Raw genomic sequence first — 26,434 nt, forward strand, 5'->3', positions numbered from 1 at the left:
TAAGGTAATCGCAGTGCATTTGGAACATTGCATACCGAAGACATAGTTTGAGTCATCTCCAATCAGTTCCTGTGTGGCTCAGTTGGTAGACCATGGTGCTTGCAACGCCAGGGTTGTGGCTTTGGTTCCCACGGGGGACCAGTACAAAAATGTATGCGCTCACTACTGTAAGTCACTCTGGATAAGAGCGTCTGTAAAATGTAAATCATATAGGGATTCTGTGGATTACATAGTCGAGTCAATCCTTGGGCAATTTGTTTTGCAGCAAGTTTACATACACAATGAACATTCAAATCCACTTAAATACCAATCTTGCATGCCAGACTTTATAGCTATTGCGTAGTTGGTCTATACACACGTCTGGCTCGGGAGATTACATAAACACATACAGGCTAGACAGAGATCCTCCATTGCCTACACAAAGGGTAAATAACTCTGAGCTGTATCCTTATTGTAGGGGATATATGCTGGGCCTGGCTTGTACTTCTTTTAACCTCCCCCTCCCCCCCACTTTCATGTTTTCTCTGCAGACTGACTCTGTGATTTACCTATATAGTATAAATCCAGATCCCTTCAAAGCCTGTTCTGTAATACTGTCAGACAAGATAGAACGGCCAAAGGGGGCGGTGTTGCAATTTGCCTGCAGAGCTCTGTCCTACTATCCAGGTCTGTACCCAAACAATTTGAACTTCTTCTTTTAAAAATCCACCTCTCTAAAAACAAGTCTCTCACCGTTGCCGCCTGCTATAGACCACCCTCTGCCCCCAGCTGTGCTTTAGACACCATATGTGAACTGATTGCCCCCCATCTATCTTCAGAGCTCGCTAGGTGACCTAAACTGGGACATGCTTAACACCCCAGCCATCCTACAATCTAAGCTTGATGCCCTCAATCTCACACAAATGATCAATGAACCTACCAGGTACCACCCCAAACCCGTAAACACGGGCACCCTCATAGATATCATCCTAACCAACTTGTCCCCTAATATACACCTCTGCTGTTTTCAACCAAGATCTCAGCGATCATTGCCTCATTGCCTGCATCCGTAATGGGTCAGCGGTCAAACGACCTCCAATCATCACTGTCAAACGCTCCCTGATACACTTCAGCGAGCAGGCCTTTCTAATCGACCTGGCCCGGGTATCCTGGAAGGATATTGACCTCATCCCGTCAGTAGAGGATGCCTGGTTATTTTTTTTAAACGCCTTCCTCACCACATCATCTTAAATAAGCATGCCCCATTCAAGAAATTTAGAACCAGGAAAAGATATAGCCCTTGGTTCTCTCCAGACCTGACTGCCCTTAACCAACACAAAAACATCCTGTGGCGTTCTGCATTAGCATCGAACAGCCCCCGTGATATGCAACTTTTCCGGGAAGTTAGAAACCAATATACACAGGCAGTTAGAAAAGCCAAGGCTAGCTTTTTCAAGCAAGAAATTTGCTTCCTGCAACACAAACTCAAAAAAGTTCTGGGATACTGTAAAGTCCTTGGAGAATAAGAGCACCACCTCCCTGCTGCCCACTGCACTGAGTATAGGAAACTCTGTCACCACCGATAAATCCACTATAATTAAGAATTTCAATAAGCATTTTTCTACGGCTGGCCATGCTTTCCACCTGGCTACCCCTACGCCGGTCAACAGCACTGCACCCCCCACAGCAACTCGCCCAAGCCTTCCCCATTTCTCCCTCTCCCAAATCCATTCAGCTGATGTTCTGAAAGAGCGGCAAAATCTGGACCCCTACAAATCAGCCGGGCTAGACAATCTGGACCCTTTCTTTCTAAAATGATCTGCCGAAATTGTTGCAACCCCTATTACTAGCCTGTTCAACCTCTCTTTCGTGTCGTCTGAGATTCCCAAAGATTGGAAAGCAGCTGCGGTCATCCCCCTCTTCAAAGGGGGGGACACTCTTGACCCAAACTGCTACAGACCTATACCTATCTTACCCTGCCTCTCTAAAGTCTTCGAAAGCCAAGTCAACAAACAGATTACCGACCATTTCGAATCCCACCGCACCTTCTCCGCTATGCAATCTGGTTTCAGAACTGGTCATGGGTGCACCTCAGCCACGCTCAAGGTCCTAAACAATATCGTAACCACCATCGATAAGAAACAATACTATGCTGCCGTATTCATTGACCTGGCCAAGGCTTTCGACTCTGTCAATCACCACATCCTCATCGGCAGACTCGATAGCCTTGGTTTCTCAAATGATTGCCTCGCCTGGTTCACCAACTACTTTTCTGATAGAGTTCAATGTGTCAAATCGGATGGCCTGTTGTTCGGGCCTCTTGTAGTCTCTATGGGGGTGCCACAGGGTTCAATTCTTGGGCCAACTCTTTTCTCTGTATACATCAATGATGTCGCTCTTGCTGCTGGTGTCTCTGGTCCACCTCTACGCAGACGACACCATTCTGTATACTTCTGGCCCTTCTTTGGACACTGTGTTAACTACCCTCCAGACGAGCTTCAATGTCGTTTCAACTCTCCTTCTGTGGCCTCCAACTGCTCTTAAATACAAGTAAAACTAAATGTATGCTCTTCAACCGATCGCTGCCAGCACCTGCCCGCCCGTCCAGCATCACTACTCTGGATGGTTCTGACTTAGAATATGTGGACAACTACAAATACCTAGGTGTCTGGTTAGACTGTAAACTCTCCTTCCAGACTCACATCAAACATCTCCAATCCAAAGTTAAATCTAGAATTGGCTTCCTATTTCACAACAAAGCATCTTTCACTCATGCTGCCAAACATACCCTCGTAAAACTGACCATCCTACCGATCCTCGACTTCGGCGATGTCATTTACAAAATAGCCTCCAATACACTACTCAATAAATTGGATGCAGTCTATCACAGTGCCATCCGTTTTGTCACCAAAGCCCCATATACTACCCACCACTGTGACCTGTAAGCTCTCGTAGGCTGGCCCTCGCTTCATACTCGTCGCCAATCCCACTGGCTCCAGGTCATCTACAAGACCCTGCTAGGTAAAGTTCCCCCTTATCTCAGCTCACTAGTCACCATAGCAGCATCCACCTGTAGCAAGCACTCCAGCAAGTATATCTCTCTGGTCACCCCCAAAGCCAATTCCTCCTTCGGCCACCTCTCCTTCCAGTTCTCTGCTGCCAATGACTGGAACGAACTACAAAAATCTCTAAAACTGGAAACACTTATCTCCCTCACTAGCTTTAAGCACCAGCTGTCAGAGCAGCTGTCAGATTACTGCACCTGTACATAGCCCATCTAGAATTTATCCCAAACAACTACCTCTTCCCTAACTGTATTTATTTATTTTGCTCCTTTGCACCCCATTATTTCTATTTTTACTTTGCACATTCTTCCACTGCAAATCTATCATTCCAGTGTTTTACTTGCTATATTGTATTTACTTCGCCACCATGGCCTTTTTTGCCTTTACCTCCCTTATTTCATCTCATTTGCTCACTTTGTATATAGACTTATTTTTCTACTATATTATTGACTGTATGTTTGTTTTACTCCATGTGTAACTCTGTGTTGTTGTATGTGTCAAACTGCTTGCTTTATCTTGGCCAGGTCACAATTGTAAATGAGAACTTGTTCTCAACTTGCCTACCTGGTTAAATAAAGGTGAAATAAATAAAATAAAAATAAATAAATAGTCACATTGTATACACACTCAAACTGCAGGAGAACATGGAAAATAGAGGTGAAGCTTGGCATGATTAGGGCTCTGTGTCTTAAGACAATGTTTCTGTATGGTTCTGTCCTACTAATGTTGGATGTAAATCAAGTATTGTAACGTGTGTGTATGGGTTGTGCAGCTAAGCAGCGCTGCCACCTCCATTGCCAGTCCACGGAGACCCGAGACAAGATCAACATGCATAGGCTGGTCCAAGACGGCACGCGCTGCTCATATAAAGACCCCTACAGCGTGTGTGTGCACGGGGACTGTGAGGTCAGTGTGTGTGTCCATAAATATAGCAGTGTGTTTGTTTTCAAATATATGTAGGTTTACAAAAAATATTGCAACCCTAATTATGTGTGTGTGTGACAGTGTGCAACTGTGTGAGGTGTGTGTCAGTGTTCATAACTTTATGAAGTTTATCTGTGTGTCCATAATACTCTAGTTGTGTGTGTGTGTGTGTGTGTGTGTGTGTGTGTGTGTGTGTGTGTGTGCATGTGTGTGTGTGCGTGCCTGCGTGCGTGTGTGTGTGTTGCAGAAAGTGGGCTGTGACGGCGTGGTAGGGTCCTCCCAACAGGAGGATAAATGTGGCGTCTGTGGAGGAGACAACTCCAGCTGCAAGATCATCAAGGGCAACTTCACTCGCAGTGCCAAGAAACAAGGTACACACACACACACACACACACACACACACACACACACACACACACACACACACACACACACACACACACACACACACACACACACACACACACACACACACACACACACACACACACACACACACACACACCACTGTGGCAGACTGAGACCAATAAGGTAATATGTAACTGAGTTGTCAGACCCTGGAACATGAAAGAGCATGAAAACAGTGCAGGAAGTGAGATAGATGAGGTTGTTTTCCTGGCCTGAGTCCTATTCTGATGACGTGGTCACAACTTCACTGGATAGATAGCTAAAGAGCCCCCTCTACTGGTCACATGGAGATAATGAGCTTGGCCCTTATCAACAAAGCCTCTCAGTGTAAGAGTGCTGATCTAGGATCAGTTTCGCTATTTTAGATCATAATGAATGATATTGTATGGACAGATCACCACTCCTAATCAGACGCTTTGTGGACATTGGCCCTGGCTAGAATCATGTCCTGTTCAAAGCATTACCATATGAGCAGGATCACCACCCAACGATGATGTGAATCACTATACCATGACCTCATGTTAAATAAATATCATCCAGCTGAAATAAGGAAAAAACTAATTTTGATACATTTCCTGGAATTGACTGTTGTTGACCCTGGCTGGCAAAACTAAGAGCAGTTAAAATTTTATTTGAAATTAACCCCCTGTACACAGAAGTTAGCCCTGTGCTCTTCAGAAGAACAATAAAGTTGAATGAAAATGTATCCTGACAAAGTTGAAAAGATGTCTTCTCTGTGGGTGTCTGGATCTCAGGGAAATGTGGTGTTTTCATTTCAGGTTTCCTCAAAGTACTTGAAATCCCTCGAGGGGCGAGACACCTACTAATCCAAGAGATAAAACCAACCACACACATCCTAGGTATAAAATGTGTGCGTGTTTGTGTATGTGTGTGTATGTTTTGTGTGTGTATGTTTTGTGTGTGTGTGCCTGCCTGCGTGTGTGACTGTGTGTGTGTAAGTGTGAGTATTCCAGTTTATAACTCCACCTCCCTCCCCAGCGGTGAAGAACCAGGCATCAGGACAGTTCTTCCTGAATGCGGAGGGGGACATCCCAGAATCCCGTGCGGTCATAGAGAAGGGTGTGGAGTGGGAATACATGAATAATGACCATGACAAGGAGACACTACAGACCAACGGACCACTCAGACACGGAGTCCTCATCATGGTACACACACACACACACACACACACACACACACACACACACACACACACACACACACACACACACACACACACACACACACACACACACACACACACACACACACACACACACACACACACACACACACACACACACTCATACAAGTCACAAAACACACACTTAATTCTTACCATATATAATTGTTATAGCTTGATTGTGATGGTTCAGAATTACGTCACTGCTAGCTTTGAGTTTATGACATTTCCAGTCCTGACATTTGCTTTATTTATATGACCTATACTAATATGATTGTGCTGTTGTTTCCCCGTGTCCAGGTGCAGTCCCATGGAGATGCCAAGGTGACCCTTTCCTATAAGTACATCATCCACATGGACCTGCTGTCTGCAATAGAGAACAACATGCTGCTGGATGACACCTCCTTCTACGAGTGGGCCCTGAAGAAATGGTCCTTCTGCTCTAAGCCCTGTGGGGGAGGTATTTTACAGTGACACCACTAGCAGAGGAAGACACCGGGGGACTGGGGTTTGGATGTGGAGCTCTTTGTCTAACAGATGTTTGTGTGTGTCCTGCCTTAAAAGGTAAGCAGTATACTCGGTTTGGCTGTAGAAGGAGAGCGGACAGTAAGATGGTCCACCGACGCTACTGTGAGAACATCAAGAAGCCTCGCGCCATCAGCAGAGACTGCAACCAGAAGGAGTGCTCACAGCCTATGTACGTATGGATATGTTTGTGTGGTTCATTTTCATGTTTACATAGAGGTAGGCTGCCGTTCCATGTCACTCCTTGGTCCCTACACTGAACCTGTGAACACCAAAGAGGTTGGAAAGTAAAGGGCTAGTAACCGAAATGGAACAAGGCCTAGAGGTATGTTTTGTCTGTACCTCCCTCTAACTCTCTCTTGTTCATTGTAGCTGGGAGGATGGTCCGTGGGAGCCATGCAGTAAGACGTGCGGTAAAACAGGGTACCAGGTGAGGTCCGTTCGCTGTGTTCAGCCCTTAGACAACGGCAACAAGCGCTCCATTCACAGCAAGTACTGCAATGACGACCGGCCTGAGGCACGCAGACCCTGCAACAGAGAGCTCTGCCCTGCACAGTGGAGAGTAGGGCCCTGGTCACAGGTAAGGATGGAGGGCTGGGGGTAGAGGGGGGTTCTGGTGGATGAATACATAGGGGCTTATCATTTAGTTTGTATGCATGTAGATGTGGTATGGAGTCTCTGTGTGTGTAGGTGTGTGTGTTTATGATGTTGGAGGTTGTTGTGTATAGCCTATTCTCACACTCTTCTTCTATGCTCGTGTGACCACAGTGCTCGGTGACGTGTGCCAATGGGACACAGCAGAGGCAGGCATTGTGTCACACGCGTGACAACACCATCGGTCTCTGCCTGGACAGCAAGCCAGACACCATCCGCATCTGTCGCCTGGCGTCATGTTCCAGTGAGTATTATGGCCTGGCCCCATTATGCTATACACAACAATTTATTTTTAAGAAATCGGTGGCTTAAAGTAATTTAGTATAGGCAGTGGGGAGTATAAGTCTGTCCTGATGAACTCATACTCATTTTCCTCTCTGATATTATTCCCTCCTTTCTCAATCTCCAGGAGGCTCGTCGGACCTGAATAAGAACGGCAACATCCTGATCCAGTGGCTGTCCCGTCCTGACCCAGACTTGCCCTACCAGAGGAACAGCTCACGTAAAAAACCATCCCTTTATAGCTCTGGGCCCAACCTCCGGTGCATGGCGGTCCTGACCTGGACCTTGCCCTCTCTCTCTGTCCTCTTCACCCTGCAACAGGCCTGGGCTAGGGGCCCCGGGGGCAGGCTCACCCCCTGACCACCCCCCACCCCTCCCCCCGTGTCCGTGCCTGTGGCCGCGCCTGCGAGCGAGCGCCAGCTTTTCGCTTCTCTTTTGGGGCGTGTGTGTCTCTCTCTCTCTGTGTCTGAGACAGCTCTGATTGGGGGAGGTCTCTGGCTCCTGTGTGCTGATTGGTTGGTTGGTTCTCTCTTGCTCTGTCTCTCTCTTCTCTTATCTCTCTCTCTCCTTTGTGGAGCATTGTGTTGTAACCGCTGGCCAGTCGAAACTAAAAAGAAAAACATTTAAACATTGAAGAGAAGGTGGAAATGAAAAAAGGCAAGCAGGTTTGATTGGCGGCTCTTAGTGGCATGGTTGAGCCAGTGAGTCATGAGAGGCCCCTCTGTTTGGCGGCCATGTTTTGCGCGAGCTAGTTGCGAGTCGTCATGGTTCACACTCCTGAGATGCGGGTGCAATTTTTTTGTCACCGCGCCGTCATCGTTTGAGGGCGACAAGTGTGAAAATAACGAAAAAAAAAAAGAAAAAAAAAGTTAAAAAAAGCTTTATTGTGAATGTGATCTTGTCACAATGAGGACATCTTTGCTAAAGTGCTCATCTCACATCCTGGTTCCATTCTAGAATGAGAACAAAGGTTTATCTCGTTCTAGGTCCCATTCTCAGACTGACAGGAATTCAGCACAGGGACGGGAGTTGACACAAACAAACACTTTTTAGGATTATTGTACACAGAGCTGTTGGGTGAAGAGGCCGAGAGTGAAGAAGAGTAAAATGCTAATAAAAACAGGGTAGTTTTACCATGTGGGGTTGCTTCCCATTTCACCACCTCATCAACCATCCTCTTTGACTGTTATATTAAAGTTCAATAAATGCAGCTTATTTGTGCTTGCAAACTTTAAAACAAATATAAATATATTTGTATTTATATATATATATATATATACACATCTAAAATCTATATGAGTAACAATAATATAAATAATAATAATGTTTTACCATGAATAAGCTGTAGCTTATTTGCCTAATCCTACGGACTGCTATTGATCACTTCGATCCTTGACTGTTATGTGTATTTTTTATTGATTTTACATTAACACAGAAGTAAATATTTAAAAAGAGTAAAGTTTTAGGGAGGAAAGGGGGTATAGACCTATATTATGCAGGACTTAGTCAGTTTGTTGCCTCTCCATTTTCTCAGATGGATAAGTGGTTTACTGTTGCTTGTTATTTGCTTTAGGGAAAGGATCACGTTTTTGTCATGCATGCATTTGTATCCCTTAGCCGTTTGAGCTCAGTGTGTGTGTGTGTGTGTGTGTGTGTGTGTTTGTGTGTGTGTGTGTGTGTGTGTGTGTGTGTGTGTGTGTGTGTGTGTGTGTGTGTGTGTGTGTGTGTGTGTGTGTGTGTGTGTGTGTGTGTGTGTGTGTGTGTGTGATACTGTGTGTAAGACTGTATGAGTGACTGTGTGTGTATGTTAATGCGTGTCTGTGCATGCTTGTGTATGCGTATGTGAGTGTGTGTTCATGCAGGCTTCTCATAGACATTCAACTCTGATACAGAAATACCTCATAGACCTTCATTTGAAAATCATCCAATTTTGTTTTTCCTTTTGTGATGAACAATAAACACATGAACAATGCCTTATCTTGGATTGAATGTAATGGCATTTATCTGTGAAAGAGATGGCTTTACTCATCAAAACATGTATTATTCACTTAGAGGCAGCTTCAAACCAACAAGCAAACTCACACGAAAACCATCAGAACCTACAACAAACATAGGGTTTGGAACTTGGTCTGACCACCGGCGTACGGTTTACAAAGGGCCAAGGGTATCGATCGACACACTGACGACGGCATCTAGAAAAACACTTCAGGCTTGTCATTGTATTGTGATCACATGTTTCTGTTGTGACTATGTAGCGAGCTATCTGAGGTTTCGTGCTGGAGTCGGACGGTAGGAGGCCAATGATGCCAGACCTTGCAGTGCGATACTGTATATAACATTGGTGTTGACTGTGTTTAATAATGTTCATGACTGTTATCTTCTTACTTATGGAAAAAAAATATATAATATTCTATACTATGGGTAACTGTTTCGTGGCTTCACTAGCCTGATGGGTGGGGCTGGCTGACATTGGGCTGACGTTGAATTGACGTTGGATTGACGTCGGGGAAACATTCAGAAGAACTATGTGCACTGCGTCTATATGCACTTTGATTTATCAGGGAAAAATGTGTTCATGTTTTGTAAATGTTTCATATGACACTTAAACGTGCCATTCCAGTTTTTACATCATTCATCATGGATAATTCAGTATTTTATTTATTCAACATCCAAATCTATGTATTAATTTATTAATTTGACTTATTATCAATTGATTAACTAAACTGATTGATTGGTTGATTTCAAAGTAATGAAGTGTTTTACCAAAGTGACTGTGAACTTGTACCTTTCGATACAGTTTATTTATTTTTCTTAAGAAAATAATATATCTATATATTGAGGAGGGAGTACATCTCATTGTTTCAGTTCCTGTCATTATCAACTGCAAAGTTGTATAAATAAATAAATATTTTAAAAAGCGCTCTCACTCTCTCCTCCTGAGTTTGTGATGGTTTGGCTTTGTGTGAGGAGGGGCGCAGAACAACAAGCTTCCAGTGGAATTCAACTCACAGATTGATCCAACCTTACAAAGGCTTAAACATTGTCGAATAAAGTGATATTGCCATGAAAGTAATAAAGAAAGACTAAATTAAATAAGATCCACCCTCTTATCCTGCATTAGAAACATATATATAGTGATATTGATGTAATAAATTGATGGTGCTAATCTGAAACTAATAAAGAAGACAGATGAGATGTCAGAAAATGTCAGTTTGGTCTGAAAGAGTCAGGCTGCTGTTTCAACACCACAACACAAGAGAGTCAGGTTACTGTTCCAGCACCACAACACAAGAGAGCCAGGTTACTGTTCCAGCACCACAAAAGAGAGCCCACACCACTCTTCTTCAGTTGCTATAGACTAATCTATCGACTCTCTGATGTCGAAGCTGCTTGAGTTTCCTTTTACTTCTTCTTCCTTCCTGCACTACCTGCTAATGGTCTGGCTTTACTACCTCTACTACTTTACTCTGCACCATGTGTAAACGTACAGTACCAGTCAAAGGTTTGGACACTCATTCAAGGGTTTTTCTTTATTTTTTGCTATTTTTTACATTGTAGAATAATAGTGAAGACATCAAAACTATGAAATAACACATATGGAATCATGTAGTAACCAAACAAGTGTTAAAAAAAATCTAAATATATTTTAGATTTTAGATTCTTCAAAGTAGTCTCCCTTTGTCTTGATGACAGCTTTGCACACTCTTGGCATTCTCTCAATCAGCGTCATGAGGAATGCTTTTCCAACAGTATTGAAGGAGTTCCCACATATGCTGAGCACTTGTTGGCTGCTTTTTCTTCACTCTGCGGTCCAACTCATCCCAAACCATCTCAATTGGGTTGAGGTCGGGTGATTGTGGAGGCCAGGTCATCTGATGCAGCACTCCATCACTCCCCTTGATCTAATTGCCCTTACACAGCCTGGAGGTGTGTTTTGTCCTGTTGAAAAAACAATTATAGTCCCACTAAGTGCAAAGCAGATGGGATGGCATATCGCTGCAGAATGCTGTGGTAGCCACGCTGGAAAAGTGTGCCTTGAATTCTAAATAAATCACAGACAGTGTCACCAGCAAAGCACCCCCAAACCATCACACCTCCTCCTCCATGCTTCACGGTGGGAGCCACACATCCGGAGATCATCCGTTCACCTTCTCTGTGTCTCACAAAGACACGGCGGTTGGAACCAAAAATCTCAAATTTGGACTCATCAGACCAAAGGACAGATTTCCACCGGTCTAATGTCCATTGCTCGTGTTTCTTGACCCAAGCAAGTCTCTTCTTCTTGTTGATGTCCTTTAGTAGTGGTTTCTTTGCAGAAATTCGACCATGAAGGCCTGATTCATGCAGTCTCCTCTGAGCAGTTGATGTTGAGATGTATCTGTTACTTGAATTCTGTGAAGAATTTATTTGGGCTGCAATCTGAGGTGCAGTTAACTCTAATGAACTTATCCTCTGCAGTAGAGGTAACTCAGGGTCTTCTTTTGTTGTGGCAGTCCTCATGAGAGCCAGATTCATCATAGTGCTTGATGGTCTTTGTGATAGCACTTAAAGAAACTTTCAAAGTCCTTGACATTTTCTGGATTGACTGACCTTCATGTCTTAAAGTAATGATGGACTGTCGTTTCTCTTTGCTTATTTGAGCTGTTCTTGCCATAATATGGACTTGGTCTTTTACCAAATACAGCTATCTTCTGTATACCACCCCTACCTTGTCACAACACAACTGATTGGCTCAAGCGCATTAAGAAGGAAAGATATTCCACTAATTAACTTTTAACAAGGCACACCTGTTAATTGAAATGCATTCCAGGTGAATTCCTCATGAAACTGCTTGAGAGAATGCCGAGTGTGCAAAGCTGTAATCAAGGCAAAGGGTGGCTACTTTGAAGAATCTCAAATATAAAATATATCTTGGTTTGTTTAACACTTTTTTGGTTACTACATGATTCCATATGTTTTTTCATAGTTTTGATGTCTTCACATTTATTCTACAACGTAGAAAATAGTAAAAAATAAAGCAAAATCCTTGAATGAGTAGATGTGTCCAAACTTTTGACAGGTACTGTACACACACACACACACACACACACACACACACACACACACACACACACACACACACACACACACACACACACACACACACACACACACACACACACACACACACACACACACACACACACACACAGCTCCATTTCCAGTCTGGCCCAGTCTCAACTCTTTGTTCTCTCGCCCACAGGCAAGCAGCGTTGTCATGGAGACAGGTCAATGTTCTGTCGCATGGAGGTGCTGATCCACTACTGTGCTCTACCGGGCTACAGGCGCATGTGCTGCAAGTCCTGCAGCAACATGACCAACAGCAGCCTGACCACCAGTCTCCCGCCCCGGGTCACAGCTCGCCCGCTGCCTCACCCCCTGCCACAGCCTCTGCCTTGGCCCAAGGACAACAACACCCCCCTTCAGCCCACGGTTCATCCAAGAACTACAATGCATATACCTTATACCACGCCGCGCCCGATGAGCACAACACACACCTATACAACACCACACCCATACTTCGCCACATACCCCATCCCCATACACACGACCCCAGAGCACAGTGTGACCCCCAGAGACACAACCAGAAGTTACCCCTTCGTCACACTCTCCACCAGCACCAGCATATACACTACAACTCCCAGCAGCCTGTTCACTGACTCAACTGTTAACTTCACCTTTATCAGCAATGACACCACAGTGACCCCCATTCACAGCTATGACATAACAGGGGCAGAAACCACAACTCCCAGCAGCCCATACTACATGGATGATGTCATAAAGCCAACTGAAACCAACTACTTTGAGGATGTGATATCGCCCAGTGGAACCATCCCATACACTGATGTCACAATGTCCAGCGGTGGTGATGTCATAATACCTAGTGGAACCGTGCCCTATGGCACTGATGTCACAATGCCTATTGGAACCATGCCTTATGATGATGACATCACAGTGATGATTCCTACAGTCCCCAGGGATGACATCATAGGTATGACCACCGTTGATTGGCCAGAAATCACAGAGTACATATCTGTGAGCTCCATTGTTCCCACAACAACCACGGTAGGGCCAACAACAGAGTTAATGACAGAGCAAATGACAGCCAAGCCTCCCACAACAACAACAACCAAAAAGCCCATGTGGCCGCTAAGCCGCCAGGAGGAGACCAGCGAAAATAACTCAATTGACGTTCTCTACAACCAGATCATCGGAGTAGACAATGTCATCCCCCAAAACAACCTGATCCACAGACGGAGCCGGGTGTTCCTCCGGGAGAGAACACGGAACAAACGCATCCAGGAACTCCTGGAGGAGAAGAGGAACTTTCTGTTGAGGATGAAGCGGGCCCAGAGTGGTGCTGCTTGATGATGATAGACCTTCCTTCCTCCCTAACACTCCCTTGATTTCTCTTATAGAGATTTACCTACGTCTGCTAACAGACTGGAGATATTATTTAACCCTTAACCTGCATTGGTGCTCTCTATCAGGTACTGACCCATCACACACCCAGAGTCATGGTACAGACATACAGTACCAGTCAAAACTTTAGACACACCTACTCATTCAAGGGAGCCTATGGGAGCCGTAGGAAGTGTCACGTTACAGCAAAGATCCTCAGTCTTCAATAAACAGAGACAAGAAGAACAAGATCTTGTCAGAGAGGGCACTTCCTGCATGGAATCTTCTCAGGTTTTGGCCTGCCATTTGAGTTCTGTTATACTCACAGACACCATTCAAACAGTTTTAGAAACTGTAGGGTGTTTTCTATCCAAAGCCAATAATTATATGCATATTGTAGTTACTGGGCAGGAGTAGTAACCAGATTAAATCGGGTACGTTTTTTATCCGGCCGTGTCAATACTACCCCCTACCCCCAACAGGTTAAAGAAAAATGATTTGTCCAGTTCAAGGTGAGTAATCGCTGTTCTGATGTCCGGAAGCTCTTTTCGGTCATAAGAGACAGTAACAGCAATATTATGTGCAAAATAAGCTACAAACAATGTGGGGAAAAAAAATAGCACGGTTGGTTAAGAGCCCACTAAACGGCAGACATCCCCTCCGGCGCCATTACACAAATGCATTCCAGGTGACTATCTCATGAAGCTGGTTGAGAGAATGCCAAGAGTGTGCAAAGCTGTCATCAAGGCAAAGGGTGGCTACTTTGAAGAATCTTAAATATAAAACATATTTTGATTTGTTTAACACTTGTTTAGTTACTACACTATTCCATATGTGTTATTTCATAGTTTTGATGTAATCACTTTTATTCTACAATGTAAAAAATTAAGAACAACCCTTGAATGTGTGACGTGGTAAGGTTGGACCCAAGTGCAGAGAAGAGACCAGACAAGGAATCTGTTTAAGGATAAACATAATACTTTACTGAGATGCGGTAACCACAGGATCACAGTACACTTGAAAAAAACAACAAACACTAAGTCTCGAAAACTCACTCAGGAAACAACCGCACACAGTAAACAATTCAAGCTTCTGCAAAGGACCACAGAAAACACACCTCTTTTAACAGGTACACAAGCTTGAAATAATAAGACACACCTGAGTCCAATAAAAGCCTCTAGTGCGGTCTCTGCGGCCCTCTGGTGCCAGGAGGAACCATGACAGAATGAGTAGGTGTGTCCATACTGTTGACTGGTACTGTACACACTGACCTATTTGTTTACACACACACACAGAAACACACACACACCATGAAGACAGACAGGCATACAGCCACATGGCAGGATAGAAAAAAACAAAGCCAGATGGTTTGCACAGATGTTAAAAATAAAACAAAGTCCCTTTAGGATACGAATCTGAAACACTTTCCGATCCAAAGCGGAGGTCTTGTTGTAAGGCTGAGAGTAAAGCCAGATGTGATGTGGACCGTACGTCCTCTTGGACCCGCACATTAACAAGGAAAACTTGTATCTATCCAAACCTCCCCCAGTGTGTTTAAGAGCAAGGCACATACAGTAAAGATGTATTTCTCTTTTATAAGCAGCACACTCCTGGATAATCTCAGGGCGTGAATAGTTGGATATTCAGGCCATTCAATTCAATAAATTAAGTCTAATTTGAATGAAGTCTTATCCCCAGCAGCACTTAAGGACCCATGTAAGCTCATCCCAAACAGATCTGACACACCATGTTAGATTACAGCCTATTACTGCAGTTGATATATCTTTGAGTCACACAGAGATGAATACCACTCTGGTCCCATATAATGAGACATATTAGATAGCAAGTGTCCCGGGGTACGTCCCAAATGGCACCCTATAGGCCCTGGTCCAAAGTAGTGCGTTATAGAGGGAATAGGCTGCCATTTGGGACGCAACCTAGAGCTTTCTGAATTACAGTACTATACAGGGCAGACAGACACTTTGCACTGGAGGTTTGGAGATATAAAAACAGACTATGCTACGTCAAAACACCAGGGCTCCATCTCAATAGTTTAAAGTGGCTTTCTCTCCTTTCGGCTCCTTAACGTCATCTGCACGGATGAGAAAGAGCTGGAATGGTGGAAGCACATACCTGGTGGTTATCCACCGTAGTGCATACACATACCCTGTTTTTCCCCCCTTCAGATCAGTGCAGATGAAGGAAAGGAGATAAGGAGAAGAAGCCACATTTCGACTGTAAAGATGAACCTCGAGTATCTCACATCCCCCAGAACATTCCTTCTCCTGGTTGTATTACAACTATGGAAGCTAGTGGTTTAGCGTTGTGCTGCCAATGTCCATGAGTCATCTATGTCAGACTCTATTTCACATGCTTCTTTCTGCTGCTTCTCAGAGAGAGTCAATGAGTAAGAACTCTGGGGGACTATGGAGGGCCATTGACGACAACTCTGTTGGACTACATTGGTGCTCTACTGGATTCTATGTGATTTTTACAAAACGATTACACATCTCTCTGGTAATATACAGTGTCATATGCAGTAGGAGTTAATATGAATTTAATTGAGGGAAATCCGTCATCACAATCAGGTTTTTGAGTTGAAATGGTCAGTGGTGGTGCAATGCTTTTATCCTTGTTGGTGCTGAAAGCAATGCCCCCTGAAGAGTCACAGGAACCTTATCAATTCACTTGTGTGTACTATATTTTCAAAGAGCCCCCCGCCCCCAAAAAATACAAAAAATATAAATAACTATTTGTATCTACCGCATAACAATAGAAGCTTTCAGGGCCAGCTGTCTTGTTTTTATTGTATTGTATTTATCGTCTTATTATCGGTGCATTTTGCCTGGCATCTGCTGCAAAAGCCCCGATGAATCTCTCTGTACGATATCTGTACATATGAATCAGAACTCAATGTTGAATATTTATTAACGTTCCAGTGCCTGTGGTATTTTGCACATTGGGTGTTGCGGGATGTTCCTGTTCTAATGTCTACAATGAGTCTCTCGCTTCTTTTCGCTCTCATTCTCTCCCCACCGACCACTAGAGGGAAGCAGAATAGCACATGTAGTAAGTGTCTACACACCATATACTGGCTTCTGCTTTGAGTCAAAGTACCTCTTCACCTCTCTGCCTACGTCTCTGTCTCTCTCTATCGACAGTGCTTGTGCTGTGTTCTGCAGTTGTTCTATAGAATATGTATGCATAGGAGATCAGCTCTTACACTGGCATTGCTTTGAATAACACCATAAACCCTTCAGACACGGCTTATAGACATAGAAGTGCACACATGCCCACGGTAACTCACACACACACATACAAACACATAAACAAAAACACACACACACACACACACACACACACACACACACACACACACACACACATACACATGCTCACACTCTTTCCCTCGCCGTAATGTTACCGAAACACCAGAGAACACCTACATTTAGCTCCCGATCTCTCTCTCTCTGTCACAGCCGCAGTGCTTTGTCTCATAGCAACCACCTTTCTGTACATGAGTTCCTCTCTCTAACTAATCACATTTGTTGGGTGGGTGGGTGGGTCAGTGGGTGGCTGGGTGTGTGTATGTGCGTGTGTATGAGGACTATCCTTGTATATAATGTCGGTCATGGATGTGTCAGGATGGAGTGTGACAGGCGTCACTTGAACTGCTGCCTTTCTCATCACTATGAAACTGCACACAGGAAGAACTACCACTATGAAAGGGTTTGGAGATCAAAGGGGAGAGCCTTGCTGACTAGGGCTGTAAAACAGGGCTGTTTATGATCGAGAATTTGTGATATTTTCCATGCATTCCCATTCAGAATTGAACATTGTAACCTTGACTTTAAGACCCAAGTGGGCGACTCGGAAGACTGAGGACAGCTAAAGTGGTTGGTGGATGCACACACACACACACACACACACACACACACACACACACACACACACACACACACACACACACACACACACACACACACACACACACACACACACACACACACACACACACACACACACACACACTCCCTGCCACCCCCCCCATACACCGCAAATAGAGTTGACTTCATATAAGTGAATTAAGTGTCCCCACAGCCCCAGCAGTGGTTCCTCTAATCTCTCTCATCCTGATCGTATCACTATTTGCTGTACAGGAATGAATGAATGAATTACATTTATTTTTTTTCGTGTCAAATCGCCAATTGGCAACCCATCCCTTATGGGATTAATTGACACATAAACAAACGTTACAATAATTCACTACGGTAATTAAATGACAATTCTTCTTCTGGCGTTCTCTGCATTACACATCACATAAAGTGTGTAAAAACATTAGAAATACATAATAGTAAATAAGGTTATCCAAACAATAATTACATCCCTAGAGCAATAAAATGATATACATACATATATACATACAAACATACACACTGCATATATATACATACATACATACATACATACATACATACATACATACATACATACATACATACATACATACATACATACATACATACATACATACAAACATACATACATACCATATACAGACAAATAAATATAGAAAAAAAGTGGTAATTTCTTTTTTTGAGTAATTTTTTGGTGCTTTGACATATCCAAATAATGAAATAATAATTTATCCTGAAGGTAGGACAGTTTGAGAAAGACTGAATGCCTATTGTTGTTTCTGTGCAATTCAAAAACAATTGGAAAATGAATGTTTTTGTCCGGGGTTTTTCGACTAAGCTGTGAATGGTTCAAATTGGATGTTTGTTTCACCCCCAAATTACTCAGAGCCCAGTTCCATGAAACACAACGGGGTTGGTTTTATCACAGTTTCATAGAAAAGCGATTTGGTAAGTGGCATCCTGCTGGTCGACCTCAATGGCTCACCACATGTAGGTCACTCTGCCACAGACAACAGCTTGACTCCTTTCCTCCTCTCCTTCTCTCTCCTCTCCCCAAACACCTTTCTCCTCTATTAGCAGCGGAACATATATTAGCTTTTTTTAATGGTAATTCACGTCTGACAATATTCATTTTGACTTCAATATGCTGTTCCTAAGCATTTCAAATGTAGCAGTCGGATGTTGAAGTCATGTTGCTGTGTTCCTTTTAATGATTGTATTTATTTAGTTCCTGTTCTGAATGAATGAATGTTCCGGTTTGATCATGGAGGATATATCTGAACATGTTGTTGTTGAGAACAGTCAGTATTGTACGTTTGAGTCAGTGTGTACGTCTCTCCTGTGCTGCCTCCTGTTCATAAGGGCTAAATGAACTAGCATGTGGCTTTGCTCCTCACACTGTACTGACAGCACGTGTCTCAACGTCTTTATTATGGCCATATCCGTCTCTAACCATCTGTGAGTGTGTGAGTGTGTGTGTGTGTGCATCTAATATGAATCAGAGTGAGGAACTCGCTAGCTGCTGTCTCTTATGACTACTCACATTAGAGAGTCTAAAAAAATCAAGGGATCTTTTTTTAGAGATGGGATGTCAGGATAGAGTATAAGTAATCTCTTCATAAGCATACACAGACACACACACACACACACACACACAGACACACACCATTGCATTGTGTGTTTAAGTGCCTAAGGGTGAGGCTGCACCACCACGAATCATTTCCTATGACATCCTGACCCCCACCCAGCCATTGCAGTTGTCTATCGCAAACGAACATCAACACTCTCTGCCCTGCTCCTCAAAGAACGCTGCCTGCACTGACAAGGTGGTCTTTCTCTCGTTCTCCCTCCCCTCTATGTGTGATGGTGTGAATAACCAGTTGAGCACATTGCCGTCTTCTGTTTCCTCATCTCTCGGAGAAACTAGATTTCCTTGAAACCCAGTGATGTCTGCCAGGCATGGCTTCAGAGAATAAATGGATGGTGTTATGATGTGGTTTAACCAGGGCTTCTTCAGGTCGTATACTCAGCTCTGTTGCATAAGCACTGGGAAGTTGGTTGAGGGTCCTGAGACAGAATGAACTGTTTTTATAGTTTTGTCCGTTTTGACATTGTTGTTTTGGATACACATACAGAGAGTGACGTGGGGAGACTTGGCCTCTGGTGAAGTGTCCTGCGATCATATATCTACCAGATTTTTCTATTAATCATCACACACACACACATAATGTAATTGTATAGATCTCCTAGAACACTATACAAAGTTCATATACACTGAGTGTACAAAACATTAAGATACCTACCTAATACTGAGTTGCACCCCCTTTTGCCCTCAGAACAGCCTCAATTCGTCGGGGTATGGACTGCAAGGTGTCAAAAGCGTTCCACAGGGATGCTGGCCCATGTTGACTCCAATGCTTCCCACATTTGTGTCAAGTTGGCTGGATGTCCTTTGGGTGGTGGACCATTCTTGATACACACAGGAAACTGTTGAGCGTAAAAAACCAAGAGGCAATGCAGTTCTTGACACACTCAAACTGGTGCGCCTGGCACCTACTACCATACCCCGTTCAAAGGCACTTGAATCTTTTGTCTTGTCCATTCACCCTCTGAACGGCACATATACACAATCCTTGTCTTAATTGTTTCAAGGCTTAAAAATCATTATTTAACCTGTCTCCTCCCTTTCATCTACACTGATTGAAGTGGATTTAGGTGACATCAATAAGGGATCATAGCTTTCCTCTGGATTCACCTGGTCAGTCTATGTCATGGAAAGAGGAGGTGTTCCTAATGTTTTGTACACTCACTGTACGTAATGGTTCATATTGTTGTTGATGTGAATTGGGTCAAGATGTTCAGAAGAGGGTGTTGTAGGTTTAAAGTGGTACCTCTGAATATTCAAAGCTGTTTCCCAACTCGTCAACAGCTCCATGATGGGAGCAGCTGATCAGGGTAAATAGACCCTCATCTCCATCTCTATTCATTGTTGGACTCCAAGAACAGAAGGACAGGAATAGAGCACTCAGCCCAACAGGACACACACACACACATAAGGCCAACCTCACACATTATGGCATCAGTAACATTATCAGAGATATTGAGGCTACATTCTACCACATGCTACAGTACCACTTTATAGGGGTTCTATGTTTTATCAAGACACTTTGTATCAGATAAGCATTGGTCTAGTATACCAGCTTTATTCTATACCGGAGCCAATTACAGCCTGGTAATGAACAGGGGTTCTATTTATATTTTTCTCAATCTCTTCATCTACCTCCATCTCTTTCTGTCTCTGTCCATCAACACAAGAATCCAATGACAGTGCTCTGGGATAGGAAATGGAGGATGATGCTATATTTAGAATCAGGGAAGGAGGGCAGAATGAGGGAGCAAATGAGAGAGAGAGGGAGGAGATACATCTACATTCTACTGCTGCCTCAGACACGGTCGGAAACAGAACTACAGAGCGCACTCAGAGACGAGCATCGCTAATTCTCTTTTTTTGAAGACACAGATTTTATCTGCACAGACATTCACACATTCTACTAAAGAGTTGACTAAAGAGTTGACGAGAGAAACCTGGATATACACTACAGTAGCAAAGAACAGAGAAAGAGGAAGAGACTTGGATATACACTCTACAACTCTTATTACAGGTGAGTCTGCAAGACAGTGGTGCCGAAGACCATTACAATAGCCTACAGTTATAACGAGTGTATTAGAATATAGACATGATGGTAATCAGGGTTGGGTAGGTTATATTTTAAATGTAATATGTTACAGTTATGAGTTAACTGTCCAAAATTGTAATCAGTAACATAACTTTTGGATTACCCAAACTCAGTAACGTAATCTGATTACTTTTGGATTACTTTCTCCTTTAAAGGCATTCGAGGGAAGAGAAAAAAGGATTCATCTGTCAAATGCATTTGGTGGGTCATCATAGTTGTCTTTGACTTGTGGTCAGACTCCCTCAGGTGTAACAAACTTAAACTTGCGCCTTTTTTTCAATACTGAACTGAATGTCACAGAGAAAACAGTAATCCAAGAAGTAATCATCTAGTTTTTCAAAAGTATATGTCATCTGATTACAATATTTTCGCTGGTAACGTAACTAATTACAGTTACAGGTCGTTTTTTTGTAATCAGATGACATGTAACCGAATACATGTAATCAGTTACTCCCCAACCCTGTTGCTATATATATTTTCTGTGTATAGTAACAATGCTAGTATGGGTCTGAATCACTGTATACCAACTAGGTGTGGTTCTATATTTAGCAGCCGTTCCACCTTGAGGGATACAGGGAGAGGCTGGCTTTTAGGGTTTGGCTTGAGCTATTTTTGTCATTGCGGTCCAGACTTGAAATACTCTGCAGGCTGCAGTCAGGGCTAAAACAATATGGGTTCCATAAGAAATTCTAGGTTTGAACCTGTATGGTTCTGGGTGACTGGTTTGGTATTTATGGTATTTACACTGAACAAAAACATTTACACAACATGCAACAATTTCAAAGATTTTACTGAGTTGCAGTTCATATAAAGAAATTATTAATTAAGCCCTAATCTATGGATTTCACATAACTGGGAATACAGATATGCATCTGTTGGTCACAGAACCTTAAAAAAAGGTAGGGGTGTGGATCAGAAAACCAGTCAGAGTCTGGAATGACCACCATTTGCCTCATGCAACGCGACACATCTCCTTCACATAGAGTTGATTGGGGCCTGTGGGAATGTTGTCCCACTTTTTTCAATGGCTGTGCAAAGTTGCTGGACATTGGCGGAAACTGGAACACGCTGTTGTACACGTCGATCCAGAGCATGGGTGACATGTCTGGTGAGTACGAAGGCTATGGAAGAACTGACATTTTCAGCAGTTGTGTACAGATTCTTGTGACATGGGGCCATGCATTATCATGCTGAAACATGAGGTGATGGCGATGGACGAATGGCACGACAATGGGCCTCAGGATCTGGTCACGGCATCTCTGTGCATTCAAATTTCCATTGATAAAATGCAGTTGTGTTCATTGTCCGTAACTTATGCCTGCCCATACCATAACCCCACCGCAACCATAGGTCACTCTGTTCATAACGTGACATCAGTAAATGGCTTGCCCACACAACGCCATCTTCCTGGTACAGTTGAAACCGAGATTCATCCATGAAGAGCACACTTCTCCAGTGTGGCAGTGGCCAGTGAAGGTGAGCATTTGCCCACTGAAGTCGGTTACGACGCCAAACTGCAGTCAGGTCAAGACCCTGGTGAGGATGACGAGCATGCAGATGAGCTTCCCTGAGATGGTTTCTGACAGTTTGTGCAGAAATTCTTCGGTGGTGCAAACCCACGGTTTCATCAGCTGTCCAGCTGGCTGGTCTCAGACGATCCCGCAGGTGAAGAACCCGGATGTGGAGGTCCTGGGCAGGCATGATTACGCGTGGTCTGCAGTTGTGAGGCCGGTTGGACGTACAGCCAAATTCTCGAAAACGACGTTGGAGACAGCTTATGGTAAAGAAATGAACATGACATTATCTGGAAACAGCTCTGGTAGACATTCCTTCAGTCACATGCCAATTGTGTGACAAAACATTTTAGAGTGGCCTTTTATTGTCCCCAGCACAAGGTGCACCCCTGTAATTATCATGCTGTTTAATCAGCTTCCTGCTATGCCACACCTGTCAGGTGAATGGATTATCTTGGCAAAGGAGAAATGCTCACTAACAACATTTGAGAGAAATACATTGTTGTGCATATGGAACATTTCTGGGATCTTTTATTTCAGCTCATGAAACATGGGACCAACACTTTACATGTTGCATTTATATTTTTATTCTGTGTATATACCAGTGTGTTTACATAGCTATGTTTCTCATGGACACGGTGTGTTTGTCTTACGGTGATATTTACACAACTCCTCCTGAGCAAACAGAGAGGAGAGGAGAGCAGGGATTTGTGTAAAGAAATAGGAGTAGGGGAGATGGGGATCTTTGTGGCTTAGGTTACGAGGTATAGAATGGTGTTGATGTGGTTCTGTGGGGACCGTTGAAAGGAGCAGTTATGAAATATGATTAATCAGAGTATTTAATAAGATACCATTTCCCAAATGTCAGACCCTGCGTTCATGAGGACAAAGTCACTCAGATATTATTCAAACATTACCTCTTGCTGACAGACGTCTGTCTCTTTCTGTCCCAGCAGCCATGCGTCCTAGATCCAAACTCCTGTCCCAGAAGAGGAGACTACAGCTTCCCACCATCAGAGAGGGCTACGAGGACCTAGTCAGAGACATGAACCAGTTGAATCAGATTAACCAGTCCAACACCCTCCACTCTGCCCAGCCTACCACTCACCTAGGGCCCTGCCCACACACTCTCTCCTCAGAGGACTATCTGCTGTCCATATGCCACCTGGCTCACCCTACCTCGCTTCCCACCAATGACATCATCAACCCTCGCCAGCAGGACTCGCTGCACCACAGGCCGAGGCTGCTGCGGCTCGCTTTGCAAGATGAAAACTCTCCAAAGACCACTGCACTTTGTCACAGGGAAAAGGCTCATGGTAAGGACAGGGTGGAACTTGGGATGTACTCTGACCTCATTACTGTGTGCGGAGGACAGGAGAAAGATTCCAACTGCAGCAAGCCTGCGTTTGGTCGCCATGGTGCGTCAGACCCTTTAGAATTCCTGTACAGCAGCCCCACCCACTCCACCTGTCAATCAGGGAATGGGAGGCAGTGATTGGGTTTGAGGAGACACTGGGGACCACTGGGGGTCTGAGGGCCAGTCCTGCCCACGGGCACACAGTTAACCCTGCTCTTGCCCCTCTGACCTCCAGCAGCAACGTAAGAGCAACTGTCCCAAGTTCAGTGATACAGCCACCCCTGACTGTGCCCCCTCTCTCTCTTACCTCACCACACAGCCCTCACAGACATGCACAGCTACACAGGACTCTGCAGAACAGCTACAGGCTAGGATAAGTAGCCCATTTAACAAAGAAAACGAGGGGGTGAAGAGAGAGGGAAAGAGAGGAAGGAGGAGAGGAAAAGGGAGAGCTCCACGGTCAAACATTCCCTGATCTCTCAGTGGATGTCAGATTGTCCCTGTGCCTGGATGGAGGCCCATGTACGAGCTTGCATTCTGCCCACCATCGCAGATATGTAAAGCCACCAGAACCACCCAAACCAATCAACAGTCCATAGACTTATATGACAGGATATGTACAATGACAAGACACCAGAGTTTCACTATGACAGTAGATACCTGCTGAAATGTTTTTTGTTTGTTTAATTTTATTTAAATTTTTTATTGAATATCGGAAACATGCAATATACTTGCAGTGAAGCAAGTATATTGCATTGACCCTGGATGAACAACTACATCATACCAGTCATCCAACAGACTCCCATTCAGAGCGACACACAGAAAGAAGCATCCAGGGTCAATGCCCTGCCCAAGGGCATGTTGACAGATCTCCCACCAGGTCAAAAAACATGAACCTGAACCCTCCAAGATCCCCCCACAGTTCCCCAATAGCTGTCCCTCAACCATTCGAGACCCCTCTCACAGTCCCTCCAAGAAGAAAAACATTTTTTTACAATTAATTAATACAATTAATTCCATTCCCCACCCCCAGGAACCCCCCAATGCACCAACAACCAAGAGAATGAACTAAAGAGAAAAAAGTAAAAGACAGATACCTGCTGAATTGACATGGCAGCAAATATAGATGCTGATCTATGACAAATCTCACTGAACTATACACTGAGTGTACAAAACATTAGGAACACCTTCCTAATATTGAGTTGCACCCCCTTTTGCCCTCAGAACAGCCTCAATTCATTGGGGCATGGACTCTACATGGTGCCCCCAAAAAATGAATTGATAAAAAAAAAAACATGTTTTTAATACAGTGTCTGTCTGTCATGATTTTTAACCTGTGACCCTTTACAGAGGCATGATAACTTGTTTTTGTGCACATTAAATGTCAGAAACCAATATTCCATGAAGTCTGTCATTTCTTCTGGTTTCCACGGCAACTGCTGAGGGATTTCGTAGAGGTGAATGGAGGCATCTTGATTCCGAGTGTGAAGAAGGAACCAGCACAAACAAATATCCTGGATAAACCAACCAACAGACAAAAAGTATGTGACCCTCTGTAAAGGGTTACAAACTGCACTGTTGGTTAAGGGCTTGTAGGTAAGCATTTCACGGTAAAGTCTACACTTGTTGTATTCGGCGCATGTGGCAAATAAAGTTTGATTTGATTTGAAAAGGGCACAAAATAATTTGGATGAGGTTTTTCCAGATTAAGGCCTAGGGGCTCTATTCATTCTGTATCACTAAAGCGTTACAGATTGTGGGATAGAAATGTAAAGGTAATTTCCGATTAAGCCGACATACACTGAGTTTAAAAAACATTAGGAACACCTTCCTAATATTGAGTTGCACTCCCTTTTGCCCTCAGAACAGCCTCAATTTGTTGGGGCATGGACTCTACAAGGTGTCAAAAGCGTTCCACATGGATGCTGGTCCATGTTGACTCCAATGCTTTCTACAGTGTGTCAAGTTGAATGGATGGTGGACCATTCTGGATACAGACAGGAAACTGTTGAGTTTGAAAAACCCAGCAGCGTCGCAGTTCTAAATAAGGCTTGCATGGGATTTCTCTTATGTCTCTATTCAATTCTTACAGCAGAAATTCAGCTTTTGAAAAACATAAGGCAAATTCTTCTGTAACATCTTTCGACATCTATCCAACATATTAACCCAACAAATGATACATTTCTGAAAATCCTCAAGATATTTCAAAATGACACACACAAAAGATATTTGATATCATATTTACAGGAGGCATGACTAGGGCTGTGGAGGTCATGAAATTTTGTCAGCCAGTTATTGTCATGCAAAAGTCTGCCAGACTCATGTTAATTGACCATTAATGAACATAAACTCGTTTAGCGCCATTGGAACATTGCGTTTTAAAAAGTCGAATAAATCAATTGAATATACACCATCAGTGGTGATTTTAGCATGTAAAAAAAGTGGGAT

General features: G+C 43.7%; 1 protein-coding gene and 1 long non-coding RNA gene across 3 annotated transcripts in view; both read left to right on the forward strand.

Annotated features, from left to right (window-relative positions):
- The window catches only part of LOC106604833 (A disintegrin and metalloproteinase with thrombospondin motifs 2), a 205,861-nt gene extending 189,473 nt beyond the window's left edge, over window positions 1-16,388 (forward strand). For both annotated transcript variants that reach the window (XM_014199880.3, XM_045718244.2), the window contains 10 exons: window positions 3,817-3,950; window positions 4,216-4,339; window positions 5,156-5,236; window positions 5,376-5,542; window positions 5,860-6,019; window positions 6,124-6,256; window positions 6,457-6,664; window positions 6,853-6,982; window positions 7,148-7,240; window positions 12,263-16,388. In XM_014199880.3, coding sequence (XP_014055355.1) covers window positions 3,817-3,950; window positions 4,216-4,339; window positions 5,156-5,236; window positions 5,376-5,542; window positions 5,860-6,019; window positions 6,124-6,256; window positions 6,457-6,664; window positions 6,853-6,982; window positions 7,148-7,240; window positions 12,263-13,428 — 2,396 coding nt within the window. In that variant the 3' untranslated portion in view covers window positions 13,429-16,388. The remainder of the gene's footprint in view (window positions 1-3,816; window positions 3,951-4,215; window positions 4,340-5,155; window positions 5,237-5,375; window positions 5,543-5,859; window positions 6,020-6,123; window positions 6,257-6,456; window positions 6,665-6,852; window positions 6,983-7,147; window positions 7,241-12,262) is intronic.
- Window positions 16,389-20,824: 4,436 nt separating this feature from the next.
- On the forward strand, window positions 20,825-25,383 carry LOC145879518 (uncharacterized). Its single transcript, XR_014392321.1, has 2 exons — window positions 20,825-21,040; window positions 23,586-25,383. It is a non-coding gene; the product is annotated as an uncharacterized LOC145879518 (long non-coding RNA).
- The last annotated feature ends 1,051 nt before the right edge of the window (window positions 25,384-26,434 follow it).

The sequence above is a fragment of the Salmo salar genome, chromosome 05 (assembly GCF_965601325.2).
Source record: "Salmo salar chromosome 05, fSalSal1, whole genome shotgun sequence".
In the NCBI taxonomy this organism is placed as follows: Eukaryota; Metazoa; Chordata; class Actinopteri; order Salmoniformes; family Salmonidae; genus Salmo; species Salmo salar.